This window comes from Neofelis nebulosa, chromosome 9 (genome assembly GCF_028018385.1).
Source record: "Neofelis nebulosa isolate mNeoNeb1 chromosome 9, mNeoNeb1.pri, whole genome shotgun sequence".
Classification (NCBI taxonomy): Eukaryota; Metazoa; Chordata; class Mammalia; order Carnivora; family Felidae; genus Neofelis; species Neofelis nebulosa.
Window position 1 is genome coordinate 36341532 of NC_080790.1, and position 12353 is coordinate 36353884.

Consider the following 12353-nt stretch of genomic DNA (forward strand, 5'->3'; position numbering starts at 1 on the left):
GATTCTGTGTCTCCCTCTCTCTCTGCCCCTCCTGCTCACACTCTTGTCAATCTCTCAAAAACAAACATTAAAAAAAGTTTTCTTTAATAGGGGTTGGACACCAAGTGTCCTCCCTGCCCAAGACTGAAGGCACCCACAGTGGCCTTTTCCAGATGGACACATTCCGCTCTCAGTAAACAGCACCCTTATCTTTTCTTGTCTTGTTTTCCTTTGAAAACAGCCACTTTTGAAAGAAAAAAAAAAAAACCCACAATCTTGGTTTATCAGTGCTCGGTTATTTTGACACTTTCAGAATAAATGTAATGTTAGTTTGTTTGAGGAGGTCTGTCCCTTTTCAGCTTCCTTCCAGATTGAGTGTGTAATCAGTCATGTAGATTACATTTTTTATTTTCAAAATAAAGCATATTTTGGGATCCCATTCTATTAATTTATCCTGCAGACACATTTGCACACGCACTCAACTTTTTTGTAGCAATAAAACGGTGAAACCAATGGTCTGTAAATAGAGGACTGGTTAAATCAATAAATTCACACAGAGGAATGGCAGAGAGCTGGACCAATACAGATGGGAAGATGGGCCAGAAAAAAGTGTCCTAATACATTGTGCGAGAAGAGATGGATGGGTACTTCTTCAACGCGACTAAAAACACCTACCACAGGGCAGCATCGCGAGCTCACTGGATAAACATGAGAAGAGCTCCCGCTAAAGCAGGAGGCCGGGCTGCCCAGCGCCACCACTGTTTAGCCCTTTCCTAGTGGTCCTAGGCCAGCGAGAGAAAAATCACCAGCGAAAAATTGGGAAAGACATAAACATGATTTTCATAAGGGGCGCCTGGGGTGGCTGAGTTGGTTAAACGTCCGACTTCGGCTCAGGTCGTGATCTTATGTTTCGTGGGTTCAAGCCCCACGTTGGGCTGTCTGCTGACAGTTCAGAGTCTGGAGCCTGCTTCTAATTCTGTTTCCCTCTCTCTCTGCCCTTCCCCCACTCGCGCACTGTCTCTCTCTCTCTCTCAAATATAAATAAACGTTAAAAAATTAAAAAAACCCATGATTTTCGTAGTGATGACTAGTTACTGGGAAACTTCAAAAGAACCATCTGAAAAGCTTTTTGCAGAAACCAATAGGGTTCAGATGCTCAAACTACCACCTAGAAAAAAATAGGAAACTAGATCTGATTTAAGCAGTCAAAAGTCTTAAGTATTTATTTTAAATATTTTTAAATGTTTATTTATTTATATTGTGAGAGAGCGTGAGCAGGGGAGGGGCAGGAGAGAGAAAGGAGACAGAATTCTAAGCAGGCTCCATGCTGTCAGTGCAGAGCCTGACGTGGGGCTCGACTCACTAACCGTGAGATCAGGGCCTGAGCTGAAACCGGGAGTGGGATGCTTAACTGACTGAGCCACCCAGGCGTCCCTAGTCTTAAGTATTTAAATGAGTACTAGTATCAAAAAATGAGAGCACTTTTTTTTGTATTTCTCAACTGAGAATGGCATTTTGAGACACAAAAGCCAAAAAAGGCCATTTGAAACTTTATAAATCAGAGTATAAAACAAAAATTTCTTAGATTCGTGGAAACAGGGGCGCCTGGGTGGTGGCTTAGTCGGTTGAGCGTCTGACTTCAGCTCAGGTCACGATCTCGCGGTTTGTGAGTTCGAGCCCCGCGTCGGGCTCTGTGCTGACAGCTCGGAGCCTGGAGCCTGCTTCCGATTCTGTGTCTCCCTCTCTCTCTGCCCCATCCCCACTCATGCTCTGTCTCTCTCTGTCTTAAAGATAAATAAAACATTAAAAAAAAAAAAAATCTTAAAAAAAAATAAAATTCGTGGAAACAGAAATCTTGAGTTCCGAGACAGATGACAAACTGGGACAAATATTTGTACCTCACATAAAGGGGCTCCTTCAGGTTCACCTGAAAAAGATCAAAATGGAAAGGGGACAAAGACTAGAGAGTTCACAGAAGAAGAACACACATAGCGCTTGAATATATTTGGCCTAATTTCAGAAGAGAATGCAAATGGACAGAGTAAGGAGATACCATTTTTTCCACGTCAGAGCAGCGGATGTGGAGAGCCTGATCCGTGCTTGTAGCGCAGGCGGAGGGGAACAGATGTTCATTCGTGCTGGCGCAGCCTGTATGGGGGCTATTTGGAGATCCTGACACAAAAGTTTAAATGCATTCACCTCTGACCCAGCGATTTCGTTTCTAGGAATTTACAGATACATCATATAACGAAAATATTATACAGTCCTTAACAAAAATGAGACCATCCTCTATGTAGAAAATATTCTATATATTAAATTAAAAAAAAACCATCGTTATGCTAGTTAAGTATGAAAAGTGTACAGAAATAGGCTTAGAATCATTTTGGGAAAGATTTAAAAGTGGGTCATGGCTGCATCTGGAATGGAGTACCTGCTGGGTGGGAGTAAGGGAGGAGGCGGTTCACTGTGCTCCTGAATTGGGAGTTGCCTCAACTTTCTTTACCTCATAATGCTAAGGAAAGAAGGAGGAAGGCCTGGAGGAAGGCTGTTCAGTTCAGTTTATAGGACCCTTCCAGCTTTAAATGTCAAAAAATGCTAAGTTGCCTGTTATACAGCTTATGAGACTATTTTCAAGATGGGGGATACTCTTTTGAATGGTACTTTCCAAAAAAAAAAAAAAGAGGAAGAAGCTTAAAATTTATAACCGTAATATTTCCTATGGACAGCACTGAAGAACAGGTACAATAAAGAACGGTCAAATTCTATCCATAAAAATTTGAAGTCCTTTGAATATCATTTGAAAAATTTTTGTTTATTTTATACAAATATAAACCCTCAACTTAGTAAAAAGCTGTCTTGCTTTTTGGCTTTTTGGCTAAAGTGAACAGGTTGGTATTAAAAGTGACTTCAGGGAATGTTCACATCAACTTATTTTCACAAAGGCTTGCATTTCAAGTGCCACCCGCCCCCATCAGCCTGCTATACTTTGTTGAAATATTTGTAATGACTAGGTCACATGGACATATGTTGTAGACTTTATTTTTAAGAAATATTGACATAAACAACAAGTGTGGAAAACATCAAGGGTCAAAGTGAGTACGTGAGCATTTACAAAGTGATTTTTAGGGAATGTCCGTATTTTATTTTCGAGAACGCTTATATTCTAAGAGCAGTACGATCAGCCTGTTACGTAGGGTCTTAATCTTGTTTGTATAGTGTTGTTGAAATATTTTCCTCAGCTTCTGCCTTAACAAATCCAAAGATGGAAGATGATGACAATCTGGAATATTCAACATGATGTGAAAAAATTCACTCCACATATCCAGATGAGGAAGCCTGGAGAGACAACGCATGGATACAAGATAAAATGTAGTGTGCAACACGTGGGGCCACCTCACTCCTGCCTCTGGCTTCTACATGCTCGCACGGCTGAATAGAACTTCATCTAAACACATTATAATGCACCAAGAATTGGAATGTATTATAGGTAAGAGAAACTGAAGATCTAATTAAATGTACACACCTTACTCCAAAAAAATGACTTAAGTAGCTTAGAAATAATAGCTCTTCGGTGAAGAACTGTCCGTCGGTCGGTCTATCTATCTATCTATCTATCTATCTATCTATCTATCTATCTATGAAAATCGATCTGCTTTCGGCTAGCATTATATACCATACTCCCAGAATCTGCCAATCTGGCCAAATGGTTCTGATGGGCCTAACTGCGTATGTGCCGGGACCAGGTAGGCAGGCTGGACTAACCAGAATAGAGTTCAGATTCAGAGTTCCTACTACTGTGATCATTAAAATTAACTGTGAAAACCCCACAGCATGGAGATAAGGCACTGGGGCAAAAGCAGAATACAACGAGATTTGAGTTTCAGACAGAATATTCAGCCCATTACTATCAGGCCTGCTGAGGGTTAAGATTTTTCCCTACACTGGCGGTCAGAGACAGAAGCCTTCTGAATAATCCTCTGGTCCTTTGATTATGAGCAAGAGAAGGAATAGAGTATTTACTAAATTTGATGACTCATTATGCAGAATAAACCATAGCTATAAGTTTTCCTTCAGGGCCTGGATCTAATCTTATTTATAAACTGGCACCCCATTTTGTAAAATTACCGCCAACTGCTTTCGTGTTTTTGGTCGGGCTGTGTGGGTGTGGGTGGGAGGGCTGGGGGAGTCCCAGCTTAAATTTCTTCAAGATAAACATGTGAAACTCCACTAGACTTTTTGCACGCTAAAGGCAAGTGTCCTTTCCTGCATATGTTTTTATACCTCAAAAAAAGTTAAGAGAAGTTTAACTGATATAGTGAACCTGCACGTACCAAATGCTTGAACATTATTATAGCTTATTCACGTGACACTATTAAGAGAGCCATCCATGTTCCCAGAAAGAGCTCTAGTCTAGTCATCAATTTTCACTATGATTTTATAGATGAGAAAACAGTCTTACAAAAACTACAGTCACACAGAGATAGGACCTAAAAGCCTATCCTGTGACAGACAGCTGCCTCATCATATGACTTCATAATTTACAGAGCACTTTCACGTACATGATTTCCTTCGCTTCTTATGAGAAACATCGTAGGAGGGGCGCCTGGATGGCTCAGTTGGTTAAGCGTCCGACTTGGGCTCAGGTCATGATCTTGCAGTTCGTGTGTTCGAGCTCAGAGCCTGGAGCCTGCTCTTGATTCTGTGTCTCCCCCCCTCTCTCTCTGCCCTTTCCCTGCTTACACTCTGTCTCTCTCCCTCTCAAAAATAAACAAACATTAAAAAAAGTTAAAAAAAAAAAAGCCAACATCTTAGGAAAGTACGCTCGGCATTATTCTCATTTACAAACGCGAGAAAACCAGCAAAAGCTTGAGGCTCCGTGACACCAGGTGGTCTCTCTAAAGGGTAAAGAGGAGCATCTGAGGGCATACAGGATGCTGACCGTGTGGCCGGGAGCTTTCACTGGAGGACATCGGCTGCCCCACACTGTCTGGGATCCGGGAACAGCAGCAGCGGGGCTTTGTACCCTGCTCACTGTGCCCCACGTCCAGGACTGTGCTGCCTCACCACCCCTCCCAAGGCAGGGCTTTTCCACGCAGCGGCAGAGATCTGTTCTCCACCAGATGGAACCCAACATTCCACCATGCGTGGTCTTTCACTGTGGCACCAACGCGAATACTCACCTCCTAAAAAGACCTTCGGGCTTCCAAACTCCTCCTTCGTTTTTCACTTTCATGTAAGTGCCAAAAAGCATGCAGTACACTGTTGCGGCCACTCCAAAGTAATCAAGCTACAAAGGAAACGGAAGGCACGTGTGACTAAAATAGTCACGCACACAAGAGTACATGAAGAGGTCTAACTTACGCAGCAAGTAGATAACCACAGACTTTTATTTTTAAGTAATTTTGGAAGAAATAAATAAATAGCTTATTCAACCCCCCACCGAAATGCCCTGCTGAGTGATGCCTGTGTGGGCTTTGCTGGAGGCTTCCCGGCCACCGCCTCTTGAGGCAGCCCCTGGGAAAGCCGTTCTCCCTGAGCCACTGTGTGCTTCTCAGGTCCTCCATTCTGTCTAGGGGCAAACGCAGTGCTCCAGCCTGTCTTCCACACGGGCAGCCTGGAGTCCTCCCACCTCCCTCCCCTGCGGCTCTGGTGGCTGGTCTCCACCTGCCCTCCGAAGCCTCTCACCGTGGAATATGTGTGCAACTGAAAACACTTGAGCATGGTCTTAACTCCCAGCACAGGAGAGGATGAGACTGGCTCAAACTAACTAGATCCCCAAGTTCATTTGTAAAATATAGTAAGTATGATAAAGGAATCAATTCTCAACTCTCTCACTTCAGTTCTGTACCTGGTAGTTCCATGGCTTGTTGCTGAGCATCTCAATGCACTGAAAACCAGACGTTTCACACCTTGCTGTAAATGTAGTTCCTTTTGGAAAAAGTTTCATATCTATACTCTGCCCCAGGTCAATCAATGCCAAGCCAGCAGATGTATCATCATCGTCACCATCCTGTTCCAAAAATCTATATTAAACACAAACAAGGGCCAGGCGGCATGAGCACAAATAATGGAAGGCTGCTGGGAAACAGAACTGCATTGAAAGTGCAACACTTGCCTGTTTCCAAGTATGAAATTGTCTGGCTTAATGTCTCCATGAATAATTTCACAGCTGTGCACTTGTTCGATCATGTAGAGCATTCTGAGCGCAAAAGAGAGGACTAGAGCTTGAGGCATCACCTTTTCAGGGGTATTTTTATACAGATTGATTGCATTCTAGAAACAACAGAGAGTGGAATCCTGAATCGGTTGCACAAGATTAATGAGATTAATGAAACAATCCCACCTACCACTCTGACAGAAGCTCCAACCGCAAAAGGTACGAGTAGGGCACAGGCCAAAAACGTACTTCCAAATCATGTTCACATCAAATTCACTCACCAGCAGCGTGCCATAGCTGTAGAGATCGCCTACCAACACACTGCCATTCTGGAATAAGTGGGCGGAATAGAATTTGATGAACATGTGTCGCGTGTTTGGCTTTAGTCGCTCCATCAGCTGGGTCCCGATGTAGAATTCCCAGGGGTTGGCAGGCTTCTGGACCTGCAAGTCAGGTACGTGACATTCACATCCAGTCTCACATTCTGGAAAATGACAGCCAGAAAGCAACGTGTACCCCAACAAACGATGTGCGGTAGAAGGTGATGACAAGCTACGGACTGTTGCCGAAGCATGGGGTCTGCTGTGAGGTCATTTGTGGCAAGGCCATCCCGAATCCTTGCTGGACAGTTTATGTTTCTTAATTGTGGACTACGGACCCAAATGAAGTCACTGTTGTCTTGAGAGAGAACAAAGGGGGCTGACGAACTCAAGTTCTAAAATTCATTTGTACACTACACAAAAAACTGCTCAGATTATTTACCTTTAAAACGAACTTCTGTTTATTTTTGGCATCGTTCATATCTCCATGGGTAACTTCATAGACTTGGGCAAAGGCCCCTTCTCCAAGAAGGTGATCGACATAGACCAGCAAAGAACCTTAGAAGACAGACGTGTCAAAGTGGGAAAAAAAGGTTCAAAACATAATTTTTGGTAAATTGTGTATTTGTAGAATTTTCTTGGCGCTCGTTTGCCTTCATACATAAAAATGGATATAGCTCCCTCAGGAAATGTTTTCCTTGTGTTAAACAAAAGTTAAACACCTGCCACAAAACAGCCTCCCTTTTTACATGGCACGTGGGGGGACCAAAGGCAGCACTGCTGGGCGCCGGGCCTGCCACTTTACGGCAGGAGCGGGCAGACATCCTCTCTTTGCCAATATTCTCAGGTTTAAAGGGGTGATACCTGCACTGTGTCCTTGGCAAGACTGCTGATCCTGTAAAGTGCTGAACAAAGCTCTACGAACACCTTTGAAAAGCGCCAAGTGTTTTACACCGGGACACAAAGCGCAAAGTACAACTGTGCCAATATTTCTCATAGAATACTTAACATTTTTTTATTAAAGTAAAAATTTTATTTTAGATAGTTTTCAATTTACAGAAAAGCTGCAAAGATCGTACAGTTTGTTTGCTCTGCATCCAGTTTCCTCTATTGTTAACTTTCTTTTCTTTTCTGTATTTTTTTTAACATTTATTTATTACTGAGAGACAGAGCATGAGCAGGGGAGGGGCAGAGAGAGGAGGAGACACAGAATCCAAAGCAGGCTCCAGGCTCTGAGCTGTCAGCACAGAGCCCGACGTGGGGCTTGAACTCACAAACCACGAGATCATGACCTGAGCCGAAGTCGGACACTTAACTGACTGAGCCACCCAGGCGACCCTATTGTTAACTTTCTTTTTTTTTTTTTTTTTTAAATTTTTTTTTTAACGTTTATTTATTTTTGAGACAGAGAGAGACAAAGCATGAACGGGGGAGGGTCAGGGAGAGGGAGACACAGAATCGGAAACAGGCTCCAGGCTCTGAGCTGTCAGCACAGAGCCTGACGCGGGGCTCGAACTCACGGACGGTGAGATCATGACCTGAGCCGAAGTCGGCCGCTTAACCGACTGAGCCACCCAGGCACCCCTCTTTTTTTTTTTTTGAAAAATTTTTTAAACATTTATTTATTTTTGAGAGACAAAGCATGAGTGAGGGAGGGGCAGAGAGGGAGAAACAGAATCCGAAGCAGGCTCCAGGCTCCGAGCTGTCAGCACAGAGCCCGACGCAGGGCTCGAATTCACGAACTGTGAGATCACAACCTGAGCCGAAGTCGGACGCTTAACTGACTGAGCCACTCAGGCTCAGTTATTGTTAACTTTCAATAAGGATGGTACATTTGTTACAAATACAGAACCCACACTGGTATGTTATTAAGCCCAAGCCTATCTGGATTTCACTAGTTTTTCCTTAATGTTCCAGGACAAATACATCAAATCTCCTCAGCCTCTGACAGGCTGTGACAGCTTCCAACTTTTGGTTTTAGATGACCATGACACTTCCAAGGAGTACTGGTCAGGTGAATTGTAGAATGTCCCTCAAATTGGATTGGTCTTGCTATTTTTCTAACACTGGGGTTACTACTGGTTTGAGGAGAGACTACCAAGGTAAGGTTGCAATAGATTTTCAAAGTAATTTAAAAAAATCCACATGTTCAAAATCAAATATACAAGAGCAGGCTTACAGTTTCTAATGTGGCACTTTCAGGAACTTGGAAGTCATCACTCCACTCCCCACAATAAAAAAAGAAAAAGCTACACGAACCGAAAATCGACAACTCACGTTAGAGCCATTAAAGACCTGAGGTCACAGGGCACACTGCTGCCCCCACTGGTGGATACGGAGAATAACAGCTTGCCAGAGCATAAGCCCAGGAGCAGAAAGCACCCCTGGAGCCAGCAGCTGGGGGATTACAGCACAACTGATGTCTCAGACCTTATTTAAGAACAAGTCTCAGAACAGACCTTATTTAAGACCTTATTTAAGAACAATAGGGTCGCCTGGGTGGCTCAGTCGGTTCAGGGTCCAACTTCGGCTCAGGTCATGATCTAATAATTTGTGAGCTCAAGCCCTCAGTGCTAACAGCACTGAACCTGGAGCCCACTTCAAGTTCTGTGTCTCCCTCTCTCTCTGCCCCTCCCCTGCTCACATTCTGTCTGTCTGTCTCTCTCTCTGTCTCTCAAAAACAAACAAACAAAACATGGAAAAGAAAAAAAAAAAAAAAGAACAAGCCTCAGGGGAAACCCAAAGCCAACAGGGGAGACAGAAATAAGGACACAAATGGGAACTTTAGTCTCTATGGTGGCAACAAACAGTAAAGGCAGCCTCATCTCAAGACAGAGAAGCATAAATCTTACCCAAAGGCCTATTTTATCTCAGTACTTTTACCCAGTACATCAGGTCTGGCTGCTAACAAAAATTACAAGCATACTAAGAGGCAAAAACACAGCTTGAAGACACAGGGCAAGTATCAGAGCCAGACAAACGTACAGCAAAGATTTTGCAATGATAAGACCAGGAACTTTGTTTAAAAATTATGATTAATATGCTAAGTTGTAATGAAAAAAAGAGATAATATGCAAGAACAGATGGGAAATACAAGCAAATGGAAACTCTGAGAAGGAATCAAAAGGAAGTAAGTGTTAGAAAAAAAAAATACCCCACTATAACAGAAATAAAGACTGTTTTTGATGGACTCATCAATAGGCTGTGCATGGCTGGGAAAAGAATCAGTCAGCTTGCAGGTATGTCGATAGAAACTTCCAAACGTGATTTGCAAAGAAAAAAAAAATTAAAAGATAGAAAAGAATGTTCAAGAATTGTGGGACAATTAAAATAGGTGTAATAGATGTGTAATGGGAATATTAGCAGGCAGAAGAAAAAGAGGAAGAGACAAAATATTTAGAGTTATAATGGCTGAGAAATTCCCAAAATTAATGACAGACACTAAATTAGGGATCTAGGAATCTCAGAGAACACAAGGCAGGAAAAATACCAAGAAGTCTACACCTAGACAAGTTGTATTCAAACTGCAGAAAATCAGATAAGGAGGAAATAGTGAAAGAAGCCGGAGGGACAAAACCATCTACCTACAGAACAGCAAGGGTAAGAATTACATGGACTTCTCTTTGGAGAGCACACAAGCAAGAAGAGAGTGGAGTGAGTGTTGAAAGAAAAACCTCCAAATCAAAAATTCTGTATCCAGTGACATTATCCCTCCAAAAGTGAAGAAATAAAGACTTGCTTACACCATGATTAAAGGAACGTGTCACCAGCAAACCTGCCTTGCAAGCAATGTTAAAAGAAGTTTTTCAGACAGAAGGAAGATGAAATACGTCAGAAACTCAGATCAGAAGAGTGTAGGAAAAGGAGTAAATGAAGATAAAAGAAAGTCTTTCATTTTTCTTATTCTTAGTGGGTCTAGCAGGGAGCTCTTCAAAATAATAATTGCTACAATGTGTGCAATAAGTACAGCTTAGGACAAATGAAATGAGTGACGCTACTGTTCTAAGGGACAGGAGGGAAGAACTGGTAACATTCTGTTATAAAGTACCTGGCACTACCTGTGAACTGGTATAATGTTCATTGCAGGTGGACTTGGGTTAGTTTTTTTTTTTTTTTAAATTTTTTTTTTCAACGTTTTTTTTTTTTTTTTTTTTTTTTTTTTTTTTTTTTTATTTTTGGGACAGAGAGAGACAGAGCATGAACGGGGGAGGGGCAGAGAGAGAGGGAGACACAGAATCGGAAACAGGCTCCAGGCTCCGAGCCATCAGCCCAGAGCCTGACGCGGGGCTCGAACTCACGGACCGCGAGATCGTGACCTGGCTGAAGTCGGACGCTTAACCGACTGCGCCACCCAGGCGCCCCGACTTGGGTTAGTTTTAAATGTATAGTGCAAACTCTAGGGCAACCACTAAAAATGAAGTATAACTGATATGCTAACCGAGAAAACAAAATCACATAAATGCCCAAATAAAACCAGAGAAGGCAGAAAGAAGAAGACAAAAAAGGGAACAAAGAACAAGGGCAGTGAATAGAAAATAGCAACAAGCACAGTAGATATTAATCCAGCTCTATCAACAATCTGTCTAAAGATCAACAGACTAAAAATATACCAATGAAAACAGAAACTGTGACAGGCGATAAGAATACAAGACCCAGTTATATGTTGTCTGTGAGAAAAACACCTTAAATATAAAGACACAGATGGGTTAAAAGTAAAGGGATGGAGGAAGATATGCCATGTTAATTAATAAACAGAAGGCTGGGGCAGCTCTTCCAATTTCATACAGAGCAGACTTCAGAGTAAGAAAAGTGATCAGGCATTAAAAGGGGCATTAGATAATGATAAAGGATCAATTTTCCGAGAAGACATAACTCCTTAATGTGTATGTGTCTCAAAATAGTGAGGCAAAAATTGACAGGACTGCAGGGACAACAGATGAATTCACTATTCTAGTTGGAGATTTCTACACCCGTCTTTCAGTAATCGATAGATCCAACAGGCAGTTGGATCCAACAGGCAGAAAATCCAACAGATTTTGGATTCCAACAGTTGGATTGGATCCAACAGATCCAACAGGCAGAAAATCAGTCAGGGCAGGACTGACTCGAACAGCAGTACCAATCAACTGGATCTAATTCACATTTATGGAAAACTTCATCTGACAATAGCACACTATACATTCTTTCCAAGCTCACGTGGAACGCTCTCCAAGACAGACCATTCTGGGCCGTAAAACACACTTTTACCAAATTAAAACAACAACAACAACAACAAAGAAATCATACAAAGTAGGTGCTCCAACCACAGTGGAATTAAACTAGTAACCAGTAAAGAAAGATAGCTGGAAAGCCCCAAAACACTTGGCGATTAGACAACACATAATTCAAAGAAGAAATTTAAAAATATTTTGAATTAAAAGAAAATGGAAACACAAGTCATTAAAATTGTGGGATGCAGGGGCGCCTGGGTGGCGCAGTCGGTTAAGCGTCCGACTTCAGCCAGGTCACGATCTCGCGGTCCGTGAGTTCGAGCCCCGCGTCAGGCTCTGGGCTGATGGCTCGGAGCCTGGAGCCTGTTTCCGATTCTGTGTCTCCCTCTCTCTCTGCCCCTCCCCCGTTCATGCTCTGTCTCTCTCTGTCCCAAAAATAAATAAAAAACGTTGAAAAAAAAATTAAAAAAAAAAAAATTGTGGGATGCAGCAAAAGCAGTGCTTAGAGGGCAATTTATAGGATTAAATGTGTACGTTAAAAAAGAAAGATCTAAAATCAATAACTTTAGTTTCCACTGTAGGAAACTAGAAAAGAACAAATTAAATCCAAAGCAAGCAGAAGAAAAAAGTAATTATAGCAGGTATCAGTGAAACTGAAAACAGAACATCAACAGAGAATATCAATGA

At 42.3% G+C, this 12353-nt stretch overlaps 1 protein-coding gene across 2 annotated transcripts in view; it reads right to left on the reverse strand.

The window, feature by feature from the left end:
- Positions 1–3002: 3002 nt before the first annotated feature.
- The window catches only part of BUB1 (BUB1 mitotic checkpoint serine/threonine kinase), a 47758-nt gene continuing 38407 nt past the window's right edge, over positions 3003–12353 (reverse strand). For both annotated transcript variants that reach the window (XM_058683251.1, XM_058683250.1), the window contains exons 20-25: positions 6899–7014; positions 6418–6579; positions 6095–6252; positions 5828–6002; positions 5160–5266; positions 3003–3315 (exon numbers count right to left, since the gene is read on the reverse strand). In XM_058683251.1, coding sequence (XP_058539234.1) covers positions 3120–3315; positions 5160–5266; positions 5828–6002; positions 6095–6252; positions 6418–6579; positions 6899–7014 — 914 coding nt within the window. In that variant the 3' untranslated portion in view covers positions 3003–3119. The remainder of the gene's footprint in view (positions 3316–5159; positions 5267–5827; positions 6003–6094; positions 6253–6417; positions 6580–6898; positions 7015–12353) is intronic.